This window comes from Garra rufa, chromosome 23 (genome assembly GCF_049309525.1).
Source record: "Garra rufa chromosome 23, GarRuf1.0, whole genome shotgun sequence".
Lineage (NCBI taxonomy): Eukaryota > Metazoa > Chordata > Actinopteri > Cypriniformes > Cyprinidae > Garra > Garra rufa.
In genome coordinates, this window is record NC_133383.1 from 3,613,959 (window position 1) to 3,636,588 (window position 22,630).

General features: G+C 31.5%; 2 protein-coding genes across 2 annotated transcripts; both read right to left on the reverse strand.

Annotated features, from left to right (window-relative positions):
- Positions 1-5,078: 5,078 nt before the first annotated feature.
- Positions 5,079-12,161, reverse strand: tfpil (tissue factor pathway inhibitor-like). The gene is made up of 6 exons (XM_073830076.1): positions 11,763-12,161; positions 9,806-10,000; positions 9,554-9,718; positions 5,834-5,899; positions 5,582-5,660; positions 5,079-5,491 (listed from the first exon to the last, which is right to left on the reverse strand). Exons 1-6 carry the CDS (start codon positions 11,830-11,832, stop codon positions 5,434-5,436), a joined length of 633 nt encoding a protein of 210 aa, XP_073686177.1. The 5' UTR covers positions 11,833-12,161; the 3' UTR covers positions 5,079-5,433.
- A 4,583-nt stretch (positions 12,162-16,744) lies between these two features.
- nxnl2 (nucleoredoxin like 2) lies at positions 16,745-21,330 on the reverse strand. Its single transcript, XM_073829837.1, has 2 exons — positions 20,500-21,330; positions 16,745-19,393 (listed from the first exon to the last, which is right to left on the reverse strand). Exons 1-2 carry the CDS (start codon positions 20,799-20,801, stop codon positions 19,225-19,227), a joined length of 471 nt encoding a protein of 156 aa, XP_073685938.1. The 5' UTR covers positions 20,802-21,330; the 3' UTR covers positions 16,745-19,224.
- Positions 21,331-22,630: the final 1,300 nt, after the last annotated feature.

The window sequence follows — 22,630 nt, forward strand, 5'->3', positions numbered from 1 at the left end:
CCGAACTGGCCACGGAAACCATTTATGAACTCTCACCCTGTCCCTAACTGGCCACAGAGACCATTTTTGAATTCTCGCCCTATCCCGAAATGGCTACGTAAACCATTTATGTACTCACCCTGAATTCTTGCCCTGTCCCGAACTGGCCACGGAGGACGTTTTTGAATTCTCGCCCTGTCCCGAACTGGCCACGAAGACTATTTTTGAATTCTCGCCCTGTCCCGAACTGGCCACGGAGACAGTTTATGGACTCTCGCCCTGTCCCAAACTGGCCACGGAGGAAGTTTTTTTGAATTCTCGCCCTGTCCCGAACTGGCCATAGAGGCTGTTTTTGAATTCTCGCCCTATGCCAAAACGGCCACGCAGACCATTTATGAACTCGCCCTGAATTCTTTCCCTGACCCGAACTAGCCACGGAAACCATTTATGAACTCTCACCCTGGCCCGAACTGGCCACGGAAACCATTTATGAACTCTCACCCTGTCCCGAACTGGCCACGGAAACCATTTATGAACTCTCACCCTGTCCCGAACTGGCCATGGAGACAATTTTTGAATTCTCGCCCTATCCCGAAATAACTAAGCAAGCCAGACCATTTATGAACTCACCCTGAATTCTTGCCCTGTCCCGAACTGGCCACAGAGGCTGTTTTTAAATTCTCGCCCTATGCCGAAATGGCCACGCAGACCATTTATGAACTCGCCCTGAATTCTTGCCCTGTCCCGAACTAGCCACGGAGGAAACCATTTGTGAACTCACCCTGGCCCGAACTGGCCACGGAAACCATTTATGAACTCTCACCCTGTCCCGAACTGGCCACGGAGACTATTTTTGAATTCTCGCCCTGTCCCGAACTGGCCACGGAGACTATTTTTGAATTCTCGCCCTGTCCAGAACTGGCCACAAAGACAATTTTTGAATTCTCGCCCTGTCCCGAACTGGCCACGGAGACTATTTTTGAATTCTCGCCCTGTCCCGAACTGGCCACAAAGACTATTTTTGAATTCTCGCTCTGTCCCGAACTGGCCACAGAGACAGTTTATGAACTCTCGCCCTGTCCCAAACTGGCCACGGAGACCATTTTTGAATACTCGCCCTGTCCCGAACTGGCCACGGAGACCGTTTTTGAATTCTAGCCCTGTCCCAAACTGGCCACGGAGTCCGTTTATGAACTCGCCCTGAATTCTTGCCCTGTCCCGAACTAGCCACGGAAACCATTTATGAACTCTCACCCTGGCCCGAACTGGCCACGGAAACCATTTATGAACTCTCACCCTGTCCCGAACTGGCCACGGAAACCATTTATGAACTCTCACCCTGTCCCTAACTGGCCACAGAGACCATTTTTGAATTCTCGCCCTATCCCGAAATGGCTACGTAAACCATTTATGTACTCACCCTGAATTCTTGCCCTGTCCCGAACTGGCCACGGAGGACGTTTTTGAATTCTCGCCCTGTCCCGAACTGGCCACGAAGACTATTTTTGAATTCTCGCCCTGTCCCGAACTGGCCACGGAGACAGTTTATGAACTCTCGTCCTGTCCCAAACTGGCCACAGAGGACGTTTTTGAATTCTCGCCCTGTCCAGAACTGGCCACAAAGACTATTTTTGAATTCTCACCCTGTCCCGAACTGGCCACGGAGACTATTTTTTAAATTCTCGCCCTGTCCCGAACTGGCCACGGAGACAGTTTATGAACTCTCGCCCTGTCCCAAACTGGCCACGGAGACTATTTTTGAATTCTCGCCCTGTCCCGAACTGGCCACGGAGACTATTTTTGAATTCTCACCCTGTCCCGAACTGGCCACGGAGACAGTTTATGAACTCTCGCCCTGTCCCGAACTGGCCACGGAGACTATTTTTGAATTCTAGCCCTGTCCCGAACTGGCCACGGAGACTATTTTTGAATTCTCGCCCTGTCCCGAACTGGCCACGGAGACTATTTTTGAATTCTCGCCCTGTCCCGAACTGGCCATGGAGAGAGTTCATGAACTCTCGCCCTGTCCCAAACTGGCCACGGAGACTATTTTTGAATTCTCGCCCTGTCCCGAACTGGCCACGGAGACTATTTTTGAATTCTAGCCCTGTCCCGAACTGGCCACGAAGACTATTTTTGAATTCTCGCCCTGTCCCGAACTGGCCACGGAGACAGTTTATGAACTCTCGTCCTGTCCCAAACTGGCCACAGAGGACGTTTTTGAATTCTCGCCCTGTCCAGAACTGGCCACAAAGACTATTTTTGAATTCTCGCCCTGTCCCGAACAGGCCACGGAGACTATTTTTGAATTCTCACCCTGTCCCGAACTGGCCACGGAGACTATTTTTGAATTCTCGCCCTGTCCCGAACTGGCCACGGAGACAGTTTATGAACTCTCGCCCTGTCCCAAACTGGCCACGGAGACTATTTTTGAATTCTCGCCCTGTCCCGAACTGGCCACGGAGACTATTTTTGAATTCTCGCCCTGTCCCGAACTGGCCACGGAGACTATTTTTGAATTCTAGCCCTGTCCCGAACTGGCCACGGAGACTATTTTTGAATTCTAGCCCTGTCCCGAACTGGCCACGGAGACTATTTTTGAATTCTCACCCTGTCCCGAACTGGCCACGGAGACTATTTTTGAATTCTCGCCCTGTCCCGAACTGGCCACGGAGACAGTTTATGAACTCTCGCCCTGTCCCGAACTGGCCACGGAGACAGTTTATGAACTCTCGCCCTGTCCCAAACTGGCCACGGAGACTATTTTTGAATTCTCGCCCTGTCCCGAACTGGCCACGGAGACTATTTTTGAATTCTCGCCCTGTCCCGAACTGGCCACGGAGACTATTTTTGAATTCTAGCCCTGTCCCGAACTGGCCACGGAGACTATTTTTGAATTCTAGCCCTGTCCCGAACTGGCCACGGAGACTATTTTTGAATTCTAGCCCTGTCCCGAACTGGCCACGGAGACTATTTTTGAATTCTCGCCCTGTCCCGAACTGGCCACGGAGACTATTTTTGAATTCTCGCCCTGTCCCGAACTGGCCATGGAGACAGTTCATGAACTCTCGCCCTGTCCCAAACTGGCCACAGAGACTATTTTTGAATTCTAGCCCTGTCCCGAACTGGCCACGGAGACTATTTTTGAATTCTAGCCCTGTCCCGAACTGGCCACGGAGACTATTTTTGAATTCTTTCCCTGTCCCGAACTGGCCACAAAGACTATTTTTGAATTCTCGCCCTGTCCCGAACTGGCCACGGAGACTATTTTTGAATTCTCACCCTGTCCCGAACTGGCCACGGAGACTATTTTTGAATTATAGCCCTGTCCCGAACTGGCCACGGAGACTATTTTTGAATTCTCGCCCTGTCCCGAACTGGCCACGGAGACAGTTTATGAACTCTCGTCCTGTCCCAAACTGGCCACAGAGGACGTTTTTGAATTCTCGCCCTGTCCAGAACTGGCCACAAAGACTATTTTTGAATTCTCGCCCTGTCCCGAACAGGCCACGGAGACTATTTTTGAATTCTCACCCTGTCCCGAACTGGCCACGGAGACTATTTTTGAATTCTCACCCTGTCCCGAACTGGCCACAGAGACTATTTTTGAATTCTAGCCCTGTCCCGAACTGGCCACGGAGACTATTTTTGAATTCTCGCCCTGTCCCAAACTGGCCACAGAGACTATTTTTGAATTCTCGCCCTGTCCCGAACTGGCCACGGAGACTATTTTTGAATTCTAGCCCTGTCCCGAACTGGCCACGGAGACTATTTTTGAATTCTTTCCCTGTCCCGAACTGGCCACAAAGACTATTTTTGAATTCTCGCCCTGTCCCGAACTGGCCACGGAGACTATTTTTGAATTCTCACCCTGTCCCGAACTGGCCACGGAGACTATTTTTGAATTTCTAGCCCTGTCCCGAACTGGCCACGGAGACTATTTTTGAATTCTCACCCTGTCCCGAACTGGCCACGGAGACTATTTTTGAATTCTCACCCTGTCCCGAACTGGCCACGGAGACTATTTTTGAATTCTAGCCCTGTCCCGAACTGGCCACGGAGACTATTTTTGAATTCTAGCCCTGTCCCGAACTGGCCACGGAGACTATTTTTGAATTCTCGCCCTGTCCCGAACTGGCCACGGAGACTATTTTTGAATTCTCGCCCTGTCCCGAACTGGCCATGGAGACAGTTCATGAACTCTCGCCCTGTCCCAAACTGGCCACAGAGACTATTTTTGAATTCTCGCCCTGTCCCGAACTGGCCACGGAGACTATTTTTGAATTCTTTCCCTGTCCCGAACTGGCCACAAAGACTATTTTTGAATTCTTGCCCTGTCCCGAACTGGCCACGGAGACTATTTTTGAATTCTCACCCTGTCCCGAACTGGCCACGGAGACTATTTTTGAATTTCTAGCCCTGTCCCGAAATGGCCACGGAGACTATTTTTGAATTCTAGCCCTGTCCCGAACTGGCCACGGAGACTATTTTTGAATTCTCACCCTGTCCCGAACTGGCCACGGAGACTATTTTTGAATTTCTAGCCCTGTCCCGAACTGGCCACGGAGACTATTTTTGAATTCTAGCCCTGTCCCGAACTGGCCACGGAGACTATTTTTGAATTTCTAGCCCTGTCTCGAACTGGCCACGGAGACTATTTTTGAATTCTCACCCTGTCCCGAACTGGCCACGGAGACTATTTTTGAATTCTAGCCCTGTCCCGAACTGGCCACGGAGACTATTTTTGAATTCTAGCCCTGTCCCGAACTGGCCACGGAGACTATTTTTGAATTCTCGCCCTGTCCCAAACGGGCCACGAAGACCGTTTTTGAATTCTCGCCCGAAGAATTATTTTCTTCCATGTAGCTATTAATTTGAACAATGAACCGCTGTTTGTTTGCCAAAAAATAAAAGGGTTTAATTTTCAATTGATTAAAAAAGATTAATGCCTTGATTTGATTATCAGAAAAATTTTAAAAACACAAGAATTTCTGAAAAAAAAGAAAAGAAAAAGATTGTGGGGCCCTATTGTTCCAAAGTTGAAATTGTGAGTTTTTTACGAGTTTTGTTTTTTAATATTATAAAACAAACAAAAAACATTAACTTTTTTTGTTCTTTATTATTTTTCAGTCTTGATTTATTATATTAATAACAAATTTTGTAAAAAAAAAAAACAATATAAAACAGGCTATGATTTCTTTGTTACATAATCCTCTTCACAAGTACAGTATGATCAGGTACATCTGTGAAACTGAAGCATATCTGCGGTCATATATAAAACGAAATAGGATTGCTTTTAGCTGACTCTTGTATAAAAAAAAAACAAACAAACATCATAGTCACTAGAAATATCTATCAATTAAACTCTATTTTTCATTTACTGTTTAAACAGGACTAGTATAAATGGTACAAAAGCACTAAGGATGTATGTACAGACACATTGTGAATAAAGATCTATTTCATTTCGATATCAGATGTCGGCACCGGCTTTCGTTCTCCTTTCTTGCTTTTCCTAGGAATGAAAAAAAACAGATCTCAGACACTTTCTCAAAAGGAAAATGATTAATTTAAACATAGTAAAATGACTCATCAAATCACTTACTTGCGGAGCACTAACACCACAATCAAAGAAATTAGAGCGCCAACGAACACAATCCCACCCAAAACACCCGCAATCAGTCCTGAGAGAGGAAACACACGTGATGAAAACCTGTTTATGGACTCTTTTTAATGCATTTTAAACATATTCATGATGAAGCGTGGGGAGTTATAGCATCAGCAGACCTTTTATTCCAAATCACAACAGAAGCAATGATTAAAATGTAATATGAATATAAATAATTAGTGAGTTTACCTGCATTAACACTACTCTCATCAGGCCTCGGCATTTCTTCAGATCCCAGCAGCCGTCCGGATCGTGCTGTAAAAATACATTTATACAGTCAGAACATGGACTGACCTCTAGTGGACAACAGATGAACACACACTCAATCACTAAACAAGCTGTTGAAAAACCCTAAAAGAGATTATCATATATTTTTAACGTTTAAAATAAGTGTTTACCTTTTGAATATAATTCAAAATGTAATTTATTCCTGTGATTAAAGCTGCATTTTTAGCATCATTACTCCAGTCTTCAAAGTCACATGATCCTTCAGAAAGCATTCTAATATGTTGATTTGTTGCTCAAGAAAAATGTATTATCAGTATTTTTTTTGCCGTCACTTTTAAGTTAATATAATGCGTCATTTCTAAATAACAGTATTAATATTTAGATAAATATATAATTGAGCTGTGGTGTATCCTAAAGCTCTTTATAGATACTCAAGTCCTTATTTTCACAAGTTGACTCAGAAAACCCCTGATTTACTGTCTAATTTTTATAGCAGTAATGTTTAGGACTGCCTCTTTTTTATGCATTTAACAACGAAGCTGACTTTATTTTTTTTTTAATTATTTTTTATATATTTAACAAAGTTGATTTCATTTTCAAAATACAATTATATTATATTAATTTAAATATTTTTCTATATTTTACAATAAGGTTGATATGATTTTTTTTAAATATAATAATTTAAATTTTAAATATTTATTCTGTATTTGACAATAAAGTTGATTTATTGTTTTTAAAGATTATTTTAATACTAATTTAAATTTTAAAACATTTGTTCGGTATTTGATAGTCATAAAAAAGTATTAATTTAATAATTATTTAAATACTTAAAAATATTACTTTAATAATAATTGAATATATATTTAAATATTTACATATTTTAAATTAACATTAAATATTAATCATATTAAATCTTTAAATATTTGTTCTTTATTTGACAATCAAGTGGAATTAATTTTTTATTATTATTATTATTTTATTAATAATCAGAGTCACAATTTGCTGCCCAAGATATGTTTATTATTATCAGGATTTTTATTTATTTATTTTTTTGCTGAATAGAAAATTCAAAAGAACAGTATTTATATTTTGAAAATTAATATTTTTTTTAAATAATAATTGTATTTTTTATGTATTTAACAATACGGTTGATCCTATTTTAAAAATAAGTGTATATTATTTTAATAATTCAAATAGTTTTTTTCTGTATTTGACAATAATGTTGATTTTTTTTAAATCAACATTTGAATTATTTTATTAATTAAAATTAAGTTTATTTTATGTTTTTATTATTATTTTATTAGTAATTTAAGTATTTGTTCTGTATTTGACAGTTAAGTTTGTTTTTTATTTTAATAGTAATTTAAATATTTGTTCTGTATTTGACAGTAAAGTTTTTAAAAATATTATTTTAATAATAATTTAATCATTTAAATACTTGTTCTGTTTTGACAATAAAGTTTATTATAATAATAATCAGTCACATGACAATTCAGAAATCATTCTAATATGCTAATTTGCTGCTAAAGAAATGTTTATTATTATAATCAGGATTTTATTTCTTTGAAATATAATTTTTTTTAACAATAAAAATGTCTTTATTGCCACTTTTAGTCAGTCTAATGCATTCTTTCTGAATATAAGTATTAATTTCACAATTAGTTGACTCAAAAAAGCCTCAATTTACAGTCTAATTATATTTTTACAGCATTAATGTTCAGGACTTCCTCTTTTTCTCTCTGTTTCTCTGTTTATTTAACATCTAAAATGAGGTTTTCTTCGTTTCAGCACTTGCACTTGTGATAGACGTGGGAATTTACAGAACTAGATCAGTTATTAACTCATAACTTACCACCAATTGTTTGCTATCTACAAAGAAAATGCCCCTCGTTTTATGTCCGAAGTTTAAACTGTTGTAAAGACACTTACTAATAAACTTACAGTGAAACTGGCGGTTTGATTATTAACACACCTGCACTAACCTGAGGAAGAAAGGTACAACAACTGTCACTGAGACGTTACTCCCATAAAAAAGCACTACAATGCGCTTTCAGTAGTATTATGTACACTTGAGGCACTTTTAAAGTACCTTTAAGGTATTTTGAGATGTACCTTTTAGCGCTTGCAGCTTGGGATACGGTAACAGTGACAGTATTGTACCTGTTTTCCTGAGAGTGTGAGGTGAGTAGCAAAAAAAAAAGGTACAAAAACTATCACTGGAGCATTACTCCCTATAAAAAAGGTAGTATTATGTACATTTGAGGCATTATATTGTACTTTTACAGTACCTTAAGATGTACCTTTTAGAGTTTGCACTTTGGGATACCGCAACAGTGACAGTTTTGTACCTTTTTTTCCTGAGAGTTGAGTGGCAGAAAAAAGGTACAAAAACTATCACTGGGACGTTACTCTATTCAAAAGGCACTAAATGTATATATATTTTTTGTAGTATTATTATGTACATTTGAGGCATTATAATGTACTTTTAAAGTATCTTGAGATTAAGTTGAGTGGCAGAAAAAAGGTACAAAAACTGACTGTGGCGTAACTCCCTTCGAAAGGCACTAAAATGTGCACTATTGGTAGTATTATGCACACTTGGGGCATTAAAATATACTTTTACAGTACCTTTAAGGTATTTTGAGATGTACCTTTTAGTGTTTGCACCTTGGGATACAGCAACAGTGACAGCATTGTACCTTTTTTTCTGAAAGTGAGTTGAGTGGCAGAAAAAAGGTACTAAACCTATCACTGGGACGTTACTCTATTCAAAAGGCACTATATGTTTTTTTTTTGTAGTATTATGTACATTTGAGGCATTATAATGTACTTTTAAAGTATCTTGAGAGTAAGTTGAGTGGCAGAAAAAAGGTAGAAAAACAGTGACTGTGGCGTAACTCCCTTCGAAAGGCACTAAAATGTGCACTACTGGTAGTATTATGCACACTTGAGGCATTAAAATATACTTTTACAGTACCTTTAAGGTATTTTGAGATGTACCTTTTAGTGTTTGCACCTTGGGATACAGCATTGTACCTTTTTTTTCTGAGAGTGAGTTGAGTGGCAGAAAAAGGGTACAAAAACTATCACTGGGACGTTACTCCATTCAATAGGCACTAAATGTAATTTTTTTTGTAGTATTATGTACATTTGAAGCATTATAATGTACTTTTAAAGTTTCTTGAGAGTAAGTTGAGTGGCAGAAAAAAGGTACAAAAACAGTGACTGTGGCGTAACTCCCTTCGAAAGGCACTAAAATGTGCACTTTTGGTAGTATTATGCACACTTGAGGCATTAAAATGTACTTTTACAGTGCCTTTAAGGTATTTTGAGATGTACCTTTTAGTGTTTGCACCTTGGGATACAGCAACAGTGACAGCATTGTACCTTTTTTCCTGAGAGTGTGAGTTGAGTGGCGGAAAAAAGGTACAAAAACTGAAACTGGGGCATTACTCCCTTAAAAAGGCACTAAATATATACTTTTTAATAGTATTATGCACACTTGAGGCATTAAAATGTACTTTTAAAGTACCTTTAAGGTTTTTTGAGATGTACTTTTCAGTGTTTGCACCTTGGGATACCGCAACAGTGACAGCATTGTACCTTTTTTCCTGAGAGTGTGAGTTGAGTGGAAATCAAACTATTAGGGATTAAAAATGGCAAAATGAGATTTCTACTAACCCAGACACATCTTCTGACAATCCTCTTGAGTAGCAAAACGGTTGCCGTTTCCACGACATCCCCTGTAGAGGAACATACGGCACATCTTCTCTTCACTGTCGTAATAAAACCTGGGAATAGTGGCAAGACAGTCGCCTTCGTCCTTCGGCAGAGAACAGACCGCATCTGACAAACATGAAGGAAAGAGGATGAAACATAATTTTTGTTGATGTCGAATCAACAAATACGGTATATATTTGTTAACTGATTTACCGTTATCTGGGTAGAGCTCGGCTGCTTTCGGTGAACATGCTTTGACGCAGTCTCTGTCGGTGTCGAATTGGTTGCTGTTCCCGCCTTCGCCGTTATAGAAGAAAGGGACACAGGCCTCTGACTCTGGGTCATAGAAATATTTCAAGATCTTTGCCTTTCCTTTTCCTGCATCTTTGGGCTCTGAGCACTGGGAGCCTGAAAAACAGACAAAAATGACTCGTTATCTCATTAAAAGGTGTTAAATAACTTTGGACACACTGATTTTTTTAGTTTCTGTAGGCTTCTGCCTCAAAACATTATTATTTTAATAATAATTTAAATATTTGAATACTTGTTCTGTATTTGATAAAGTTGATTTTATGTTTTAAATAAACTATTTTTTAATAATTTGAATATTTATTTTGTATGTATTGAATAATAGTTGATTTTAATAATAATTTAAACATTTTTCTGTATTTGACAATAAGGTTGATGTTTTAAGAAATATATGCAGTATTTTAAAAGTTTTTTTAAAATATTATTTTAAATTATAATTAAAATTTTTGTTCTGTATTTGACAATGTTGATTTAATTTTTTAAATAAATAAATAAATATATATATATATATATATATATATATATATATATTTATATAAAGTTGTTTTTATAATAATCTAAATATTTTTCCGTTTTTTATAAACATTTGCATAATTTTAATAATAATTTAAATATTTAAACATTTGTTCTGTATTTGACAATGAAGTTGATTTTTTAAATTATTTTAATAATTTAAATAAATATTTGTTCTGTATTTAATAAAGTTTATTTAATTTGTTAAAATAAATTATTATTATTTTGCAATTATGTATTTAACAATAAAGTAAATGCATTTATATTATTTTAGTAATCATTAAAATATTTTTCTGTTGTGACATTAAGGTTGTTTTAATTTTTTTAATAAACATTTGCATAATTTTAATAATAATTTAAATATTTGTTCTGTATTTTACAATAGTTTAAAAATGAATATTATTATAATTATTTAAACAATTGTTCTGTATTTGACAATGAAGTTGATTTTATTTTTTTAGAGATTATTTTAATAAAATAAATATTAAAATATTTGTTCTGTATTTAACAATAAAGTTAATTTATTTAAATTACCATTAAAATATCCTTTTAATATTTAAATATTTGTTCTGTGTTGTTTTTTTACAAATATTATTTTAATAACAATTTAAATATTTGACAATGAAGCTGAATTTTTTTTTAAAGATTTTAATAATAATTTTAATATTTAAATATTTGTTCTGTATTTGTCTTAAAAACAAAGTACTATTTTAATAATAATTTAAATATTCAAATATATTTTCCGTAATAATAATAATTGACATTTAAATACTCGTTCTGCACTTGACAAACGTTGATTTTATTTTTTCAAACTAACTATTTTATCAATTCAAATATTTAAATATTAAAAACAATCATTTAAAATTTTAGAAAGTTATCATTAAGGATGCAAACTACTAATTGTTAGCACATTTTGCGTGAGATTAAACCAAAATGTGCGTACACTGTGAATGCATTTAACTTGGTTTCACTTCCTGATGGCCTTTCAGTAAGTTCACATTTCATCCTCAAACAGAGGTCATCGTAAAACGTGTGGTTTTCGACAAAGGTTGTCGTAGAACGGTCATTTAGGCTAATAAAATAAATAAAATTAAATATTTACAAACAAATCAAAGGCATTACTTTACAATAAATTATTTTTAAACATGTTTTCTGTCATTCTTCAGATTGAACATCTGTCCAAACATTTTAAATTGCAGTGCATATATTGTAAAAAGCAACAGGGATGTCTATTCAAACTACTATCAATATTATCAACACTTTTAATCCAGAACAGACACTTCCTGTAAAGAAAGCAGGCATAACAACTCCGGAAATGACTGAAATAAAGGTGTCTGTCAAAACTCACCCATTGATTGAGCAAAAACTCCTCCGAATCCCAGAATGACCAGCAGAACATACATAGTTGATCTCCTCATGGTGGATATTGTTAAGTTTAGACTGGGTTTGGTCCGGCGAAGCTCCAGCAGCTGCTCGTTCTTCCCGATTAACTCAGCTTGAGTCCCGCTCGCGTCCTTTAGACCCTCTTATCTGCTCAGTTTTTATGATCAGGGTGTGTTTCTCTCACTGCGAGGTCAGTTTCTGTCATAAAAGCTGTGGATGACTCCTCTTATGGTCTCACTGTATAGTTTCGAACCGAAATGATCTAACCGTTCTCCCAGAAACCTGTTTGTGATGGCAAATAAAACTGGGAAATGATTCATTTGGGCCGAGGGATGTGGCAGGACGTGAAATTTGTGATGTGATAAATTTCATTTGAAAACATTTGATATTTTATTAAAATTAATGGCAAGCAGACTCAAAATTCGCCCTGGAGACCCAATGAACTCAAAGAAAAACCAACAGACAAATGATTAAACATTAATTCTGATAAATATTTAATTATTTTAATTATTTGTTCTGTATTTTTTTGTATTTTGAGAAAAAAAAAATGTAAATGCTTGTTCTGTTTTTAAGAAAGTTGATTCTATTAAAAAAACGTTGTTTAAATAATTATTTAAATATTTAAATATTGCTTCTGTATTCGACTGTTGATTTATTTAAAAAAATATTTTAATGCCAATTTAAATATTTAAATATTTGTTTGTATTTGAAAAAAATTCTTAGTATTTAATAACAATTTAAATTACAAAACTATTCTGATAAATATTTAATTATTTTAATTATTTGTTCTGTATTTTTTGTATTTTGAGAAAAAAATGTAAATGCTTGTTCTGTTTTTAAGAAAGTTGATTCTATTAAAAAAACATTGTTTAAATAATTATTTAAATATTTAAATATTGCTTCTGTATTCGACAGTTGATTTATTTAAAAAAAATATTTTAATGCCAATTTAAATATTTGTTTGTTTTTGAAAAATATTCTTAGTATTTAATAACAATTTAAATTACAAAACTATTCTGATAAATATTAAATTATTTTAATTATTTGTTCTGTATTTTATTGTATTTTGAGAAAAAAAAATGTAAATGCTTGTTCTGTTTTTAAGAAAGTTGATTCTATTAAAAAAAACATTGTTTAAATAATTATTTAAATATTGCTTCTGTATTCGACAGTTGTTTTATTTAAAAAAATTATTTTAATGCCAATTTAAATATTTAAATATTTGTTTGTTTTTGAAAAATATTCTTAGTATTTAATAACAATTTAAATTACAAAACTATTCTGATAAATATTAAATTATTTTAATTATTTGTTCTGTATTTTTTGTATTTTGAGAAAAAAATGTAAATGCTTGTTCTGTTTTTAAGAAAGTTGATTCTATTAAAAAACATTGTTTAAATAATTATTTAAATATTGATTCTGTATTCGACAGTTGATTTATTTAAAAAAATTATTTTAATGGCAATTTTATTGGTATTTAATAATAATTTAAATTACAAAACTATTCTGATAAATATTTAATTATTTTAGTAATTTGTTCCGTATTTGACATAAGTTGATTTTTATTTTTTTTATTTTAAGAAAAATAATATTTAAAATGTTTATTTGTTTTTAAGAAAGCTGAGTCTATTTTCATAAAATATTTAAATATTGCTTCTGTATTCGACAATGAAGTTGATTTTATTTTTTAAAAGATTATTTTAATAATAATTTAAATATTTGTTTGTGTTTGACAATTTTCTTAAAACAATTTAGTATTTAATAACTTAAATGACAGAACTATTCTATTCTGAATATTATTTCTGATAAATATTTAATTATTTTAGTTATTTGTTCTGTATTTGACATAAGTTGATTACATTTTTTTTTATTTTAAGAAAAAAATATTTAAAATGTTTGTTCTGTTTTTAAGAAAGTTGATTCTGAATGAAAAACATTGTTTAAATAATTATTTAAATATTGCTTCTGTATTTGACAGTGAAGTTGATTTTATAATTTTTTATAATAATTTAAATATTTAAATGTTTGTATTGGACAAATAATTTAAAACAACTTGGTATTTAATAATTTAAATGGCAAAACTGTTGTGATAAGTATTAAATAATGTTCACAGGACAAATGACAAAACATTAATTCTGATAAATATTTAATTATCATTAATCTTTTTTTTTAAAACATCGTTTTAATAATTATTTAAATATTGCACCTGTATGCGACAGTGAAGTTGATTTTATTTTTAAAAATATTATTTTAATAATAATTTAAATATTTGTTTGTATTTGAGAAAGCTGAGTCTATTTTCATAAAAAACATTGTTTTGATAATTATTCAAATATTTAAATATTGCTTCTGTATTTTGTTTTGAAAAAAGATTATTTAATAATAATTTAAATATTTCAATTTTTTAAAACATAATTTAGTATTTAATAATAATCTAAATGACAAAACTATTGTGATAAATATTCAATTATTAATGTTCACAGGACAAATGACAAAACATTAATTCTGATAAATATTTAATTATGTTAGTTATTTGTTCTGCATTTGACAACTTTTTTTTTATTAATTTTTATTTTAATTTTAAGAATTTTTTAAATATCTTCTGTTTTTAAGAAAGATGATTCTATTTTTTAAAAAAACATTGTTTTAAAAATTATTCAAATATTTAAATATTTGATTCTGTAATAACCTAAATATTAATGTTCACAGGACAAATGACAAAATATTATTTCTGATAAATATTTAATTACTTGAGTTATTTGTTCTGTTGTAAAGTTGATTTTTATTTTTTATTTTAAGAAAAATATTTAAAACGTATGTTCTGTTTTTAAAAAAGTTGATTCTATTTTTAAAAAACATTGTTTTTATTATTTTAATAATAATTTAAATATTTAAATATTTGTACTTGACATTTTTTTAAACAATTTAGTATTTAATAATAATTTAAATAACAAAAATATTCTGATAAATATTAGGACAAATTACAAAACATTAATTCTCATAAGTATTAAATTATTATTTCAGTAATAATTTAAATATTAATGTTCACAGGAGAAACATTAATTCTGATAAATAAATTATTTTAGTTATTTCTGTATTTAACATAAAAGTTGATTTTTTTATAAGAAAAACGTTTTTTAAATGTTTGTTCTGTTTTTAACAAAGTTGATTCTATTTTAATAATAATTTAAATATTTAAATATTTGTATTTGACAATTTTTTTAAACAATTTAGTATTTAATAATAATTAAAATGACAAAACTATTGTGATAAATATTAAATTATTAATTAACGTTTAGAGGGCAAATGACAAAACATTAATTCTGATAAGAAATAGTCGTTTGTTCTGTATTTGACAAAAGTAGATTTTTATTTTCTTATTTTAAGAAAAAATATATATAAAATTGTTCTGTTTTTAAGAAAGTTGATTCTATTTAAAAATATTGTTTTAATAATTATTTAAATATTTGTATTTTACATTGTTTTTAAACATAATTTAGTATTTAATAATTTAAATGACAAAACTATTGTGATAAATATACATTTTTAAATATATTAATATACAACTAATATATCAATTGTTGATTTTTATTTTCTTATTTTAAGAAAAAAACGTTTTTAACTGTTTGTTCTGTTTTTAAGAAAGTTGACTTAAAAACATTGTTTTAATAATTACTTAAATATTGCTTCTGTATTCAAAAATGAAGTTGATTTTATTTTTAAAAAGATTATTTTAATAATAATTTAAATATTTAAATATTTGTATTTGACAAAAAAACTTTAAAACAATTTAGTATTAAATAATAATTTAATTGGCAAAACTATTGTGATGAATATTAAATTATTTAAGTATTAATGTTCATAGGACAAATTACAAAACATTAATTCGGATAAATATTAAATTATTGTAGTTATTTGTTCTGTATTTGACAAAAGTTTATTATAATTATTTTTTATTTCAATAATATTTTAAATATTAATAATATTTATCAAAAAATTATTCTGATAAATAATAAATTACTTTATTAATCATTTGAACATTAATGTTCACAGGACGAATGACAAAACATTAGCTTTGAATGCATTTAAATTGTATCAATTGTTTTAATAATGATTAAATTATTATTTTAATAAATTATTATTTTAATGATAATTTGAATATTAATCATTTAAATATTGCATCAAAATTGTATTGATTCTGATAAATATAAAATTATTATTTTAATAATAATTTGAATATTAATATTTACAGGACAAAAGACAAAACTAATAAATATTGAAATAGAATTATATTGCATCAAATTTTTATTAATTCTGATAAATATTAAATTATTATTTTAATAATAATTTTAATATTCACAGGACAAAAGACAAAACATTTTAATAAATACTAAATTATGTAAAAATATTTAAATACTGCATACATTTTTGATTAAATTTAATAAATATTAAATAGCTTTTAATAATATTATTTAATAATAATAATTATAATAGTAATGTTCACAGGACAAACAACAAAACATTAATTCTGATAAATAAAAATTTTAATAGGGCACCTCATCAAAAACCATATTCTAATAAAAATTTAATTATTATTTAATAATAATTTGAATATTCACAGGACAAATATTAAATTACTATTTTAATAATAATTTGAATAGTAATGCTCACAGGACAAACAACAAAACATTATTTCTGATAAATATATACAATTTTAATAGGGCACCTCATCAAAAATCGTATTCTAATAAACATTAATATTAAAAAAATTAATAAATAATAATTTAATGTTCACAGGACAAAAAGACAAAACATTCTGATAAATATTCAATTATTATTTAAATATTGCATTAAAAAATTATTAATTCCGATAAATATTAAATAGCTTTTAAATATAAAAAATTGGAATATTAATATTCACAGGACAAAAGACAAAACATTCTAATAAATATTTAAATTATTCTTTTAATAATAATTTGAGTAGTAATGCGCACAGGACAAATGACAAATTTATTCTGATAAATATTCATTTTTATAGGGCACCTCTTTATAAATATTTCCTGGTCTTATAAGATGAATAAACACAGGTATAATTCATTATTATTCATTATATTACTAGTTTTATTACAGTTTGTCTCAGCCTAATGTTGTATCTTAATTCAAACGCTTAGTCAGAGATGGTCGTAGTAAAGTTGAGATATGAGCATCATAATCCCACAGCTCATTTCTTTGCACAATATTCCCTCATTAGTCACGACGGTGTTGACAAACTGAAGGAATGGGTTCGGCGCGTGTTTTGCAACTGAAAGCAAAACAGATACGGACGGGGAACTGAGTGCTGTGGAAAAACACTCTCGGAGGACGATCTGTGAATTTTAACGAGACACGGAGGAATAGGAAGCGTTTAGATGTACCATAACAACAGAACTAGTAAACACCTGCTGTTCTTCAAGTAACATGAGAGAATATGCATAGATTCATATATCAACCAGAAAAACATTTATAGAAATAGATTCTTACAAAAAGCAGCCGTACAAAAAATAAGTAGCAAAAGCATTTGGAAAACATGAAAATTGAGTAAAAACTTAGTCAGATTTGGAGAAATGCGTCATTTAAACAATTGCTCGCCAATGGATGTGAATGGGTGCCGTCAGAATGACAGTTCAAACTGCTGATAAAAAAATCACTGTTGTCTTCTCAAAATGTTGATTGTTTAAATATTAAATAATCCTAAAAAATAATTTAAATATCACTGTTCACAGGACAAACAACAAAACATTAATTCTGATAAATATTCAATTATTATTTCAAATATTTGAATTATTTCAATAATATTTAATGCATCTTTAAATATTGCATTAAAATTATTTCTGATAAATATTAAATTACTTTAATAATAATTTGAATATTAATGTTCACAGGACAAACATTCAATCAATTGCTCGCCAATGGATGTGAATGGGTGCCGTCAGAATGACAGTCCAAACAGCTGATAAAAACATCACTGTTGTCTTCTCAAGATGTTGATTATTTAAATATTGCCAAAAATAAATCCTAAAAAATAATTTAAATATCACTGTTCACAGGACAAACAACAAAACATTAATTATGATAAAAATTCAATTATTATTTCAAATATTTGAATTATTTCAATAATATTTAATGCATCTTTAAATATTGCATTAAAATTATTTCTGATAAATATTAAACTACTTTAATAATAATTTGAATATTAATGTTCACAGGACAAACATTTGATTAATTGCTCGCCAATGGATGTGAATGGGTGCCGTCAGAATGAGTCCAAACAGCTGATAAAAACATCACTGTTGTCTTCTCAAGATGTTAATTATTTAAATATTGCCAAAAATAAATCCTAAAAAATTATTTAAATATCACTGTTCACAGGACAAACAAAAAAACATTTATCCTGATAAATACTCAATTATTATTTCAAATATTTAAATTATTCCAATAATATTTAATGCATCTTTAAATGTTGCATTAAAAATTGTATTATTTCTGATAAATATTAAATTACTTTAATAATAATTTGAATATTAATGTTCACAGGACAAACATTTGATTAATTGCTCGCCAATGGATGTAAATGGGTGCCGTCAGAATGAGTCCAAACAGCTGATAAAAACATCACTGTTGTCTTCTCAAGATGTTAATTTAAATATTGCCAAAAATAAATCCTAAAAAATAATTTAAATATCACTGTTCACAGGACAAACAACAAAACATTAATTCTGATAAATATTTAATTATTATTTTAAATATTTGAATTATTTTAATAATATTTAATGCATCTTTAAATATTGCATTATAAATTGTATTATTTCTGATAAATATTAAATTACTTTAATAATAATTTGAATATTAACGTTCACAGGACAAACATTCGATCAATTGCTCGCCAATGGATGTGAATGGGTGCCGTCAGAATGACAGTCCAAACAGCTGATAAAAACATCACAGCTGTCTTCTCAAGATGCTAACTAATGGACCGGAGTGGGGTGGATTACTTGTGGATGCTTTTATCAGATTTTTGGACTCTCATTCTGACGGCACCCATTTACATCCGTTGGTGAGCAAGTGATGAAATACTACATTTCTCCAAATCTGATTTAGAAACAAACTCATCTATATCTTGGATAGCCTGAAAATGAAGACATTTTCAGCAAATTGGTGAACTATTTCTTTAAATACACTACCTGTCAAAAGTTTGGACATCCGCTCGCTACCACATTATTTAAGAACCACAATAAAGTAACTTTTGACTATCTGCGTGGGTTGTTGACCTGAAAAGACACGTTTAAAGCTCTTGCACACAATTGCATAAGAATGTCTCGATTCTACAGATAAAACGTTGTTTTTTTTGCAGCCCTTGTGAATTCGGTGGAAGCTTCTGTATGTGATTCTCAGCCTTTAAAGTTCTGGAAGATCTCAGCCACCTCTAACCAGCTCCGGAAACACGCCAAACCCTGGTCTCGGATCTGCTTTCGGCCTTTGTCTGTGATCACCTGACCGTTCTCCTTCACGATGACCAGCTTCGGTACGGCTGTGATGTTGAATCTCTTCTTCAGCTCGCTGGGGAAACATGAGAAAACACAATGACAAACATGAGTCAGGATCACAAACACATGAGCTCACAAAGCCCGCATTTATTTGATACAAAGTACAGCAAAAAACTGGAAAATTGTGAAATATTTTTACTATTAAAATAACTGTTTTGCTGTTTGAATATATTTTAAAATGTAATTTATTCCTGTGATTTCAAAGATTAATTTTCATAATTTAAATATTGCATAAAAATTATCAATTCTGATAAAGATTAAATTATTTTAATAATAATTTGAATATAAAACAATAAAAATAAAGCCAGGTTTTCCATGCCGTTTTTTTTCTCATTTATATTGATCATATATAATTTAACATGAATAATATATTAATGTGAATAAAAATTATATTAATGGAAAGACAGAAATAACTGAATAACAATAACGCAATAAAAAAGTAAAATACAGTACAAAATAATCTAAATACAATTAAAAAGCAATACAAATAACTACAATTTTGACCAGAAATTGCAAATGCAAACAAAAAAGCAAAAATTAAAAATTAAAATAACAAAGCCATGTTTTTTCATGCTGTTTTTCAAAATAGAATAACATTTCAATGTTTAACTTATATTGACTGACATTATGAAGCAATAGCATTTTATTTTATACATAATGCCTATACATGGATAGACTGATTAATGCAAGTACTATGTAGTCTTTCAATTTCTATATTAAATCTTAAAAGCTGCTTATAAAATGAGTTGAAGTTCAACACCGTTTGCCCTATGAATTTCAACTAGGGAGGCTTAAATGTTATAAATAATTCTAAAATTATTTTACGGAGAAATGCATAACATATTTTAGGCGTAAGCATAATTAGAGCAATTTTTTTATATGCTATAGAAATTTCCATGACTTTATTCCCATATCACCATAACCTAATTAATGCAATAAAATGGCACACACACGCAGTGAAACTACACAGACTGTCTATTTATAACATAATCCTCCAAGTGTGTGTGTGCATTAAACCTATTACCAGGGACAGACTGAAAGGTTACTGTGGCAGATGCACATCTGAGGTTCGTGCACAATAACTCATGCATGCATCCAGACGCAATGAAGGCAACTTACTGTTTATAGGGATCCGTCCAGGGCAGAGCCAGCCAGTCCCCGTGCATGTCATGATAATACTCCACCATGTCTTCTGTGGATTTATCCGAGGATATGAAGACGATCTCAAACTGGGCAGGAGGCTCAGTCTCCTCCACCAGCTCTGTGTAGAAATCACACAACAGCGGGGTGAAGTCTCGACACGGAGGACACCATCCAGCCGAGAAATACAGCCCCACCACTTTATTCCTGAGAGCCTCTTCTGGATCCACCAGATCGCCTTCTTTATTCACCAGAGTTCGGCCTGAAAACACCTCGACCATCGCAGGAGTTCCTGTCCACCCGGATAAAGTGCCTAACTTACTGATAAAGTGTTAAGAAGTGTGAAAAGCACCTCTGCGATATGTTCACTGCCCACTCTAGCTAGCCCTTTAACAGCTTTGCTTGCAGCGACGTTTGTTTACAAACCGCTTCCTACTGTGAGGAGTTCGGCTCATGAATATTAATGACGCACCGTAACGCTCGACTACTGATTTGCTGACAGCAGACGCTGGTTTAGCTCATGAATATAAATTAGGTAAGCAGGAGACGCTCGGGGAAGGTTGCCAAGCAACGTAAAAGTTGCATAATTAATATTAATTAGATAAGGCTATGCAGTAGTATGATTCGTCTGCTCAGTGTGATGGACAGCTGAGTCAACCAATCAAGATTTTGAGCGCGGTTGCTATTAGTATGTAGAATTAACTTCTTATAATTGGTTCTCTAAAGGTAAAGGGAAATTTTAAGTAGGTTACAAAAACACAAAAGGCACTGTGCTGTTCAGCAGATGCCTGGATTCAACAATAATTAACGATAATCTCAGGTAACATTATTTACAACAGCGTTTTAGTACCACGTCGAAATTATGAGAATAAAGTCAAAATGTTTCGAGAATAAAGTTGAAATTACAAGAATAAAGTCTGAATGTTTTGAGAATAAAGTAAACATTTTGAGAATAAAGTTTAAATATGTCGAGAATAAAGTCGAAATGTTTTGAGAATAAAGTCGAAATATTTTGAGAATAAAGTCAAGAATAAAGTTGAAATATTTAGAAAATAAAGTCAAACGTCAAAGTTTGAAAATATGAGTAAATATGAAATGTTTCGAGAAATAAATCGAAATGTTTTGACAATAGTAAAAATTACGAGAAAAGTTTAAATATGTTGAGAATAAATTTGAAATGTTATGAAAATAAAGTCGAAATGTTTTGAGAATAAAGCTGAAATGTTTCGAAAATAAAATCAAACTGTTTCGAGAATAACGTCGAAATGTTTCGAGAATAAAGTTGAAATGTTGCAAAAATAAAGTCGAAATGTTTTGAGAATAAAGCTGAAATGTTTCGAAAATAAAGTCGAAATGTTTTGAGAATAAAGCCGAAATGTTTCGAGAATAAAGCTGAAATGTTTCGAAAATAAAATCAAAATGTTTCGAGAATAAAGTCGAAATGTTTCGAGAATAAAGTTGAAATGTTGCAAAAATAAAGTCGAAATGTTTTGAGAATAAAGCTGAAATGTTTCGAAAATAAAATCAAATTGTTTCGAGAATAACGTCGAAATGTTTCGAGAATAAAGTTGAAATGTTGCAAAAATAAAGTTGAAATGTTTTGAGAATAAAGCTGAAATGTTTCGAAAATAAAATCAAAATGTTTCGAGAATAAAGTCGAAATGTTTCGAGAATAAAGTTGAAATGTTGCAAAAATAAAGTCGAAATGTTTTGAGAATAAAGCTGAAATGTTTCGAAAATAAAATCAAATTGTTTCGAGAATAACGTCGAAATGTTTCGAGAATAAAGTTGAAATGTTGCAAAAATAAAGTCGAAATGTTTTGAGAATAAAGCTGAAATGTTGCAAAAATAAAGTCGAAATGTTTTGAGAATAAAGCTGAAATGTTTCGAAAATAAAGTCGAAATGTTTTGAGAATAAAGCCGAAATGTTTCGAGAATAAAGTCGAAATGTTTTGAGAATAAATCTGAAATGTTTCGAAAATAAAATCAAAATGTTTCGAGAATAAAGTCGAAATGTTTCGAGAATAAAGTTGAAATGTTGCAAAAATAAAGTCGAAATGTTTTGAGAATAAAGTCGAAATGTTTTGAGAATAAAGCTGAAATGTTTCGA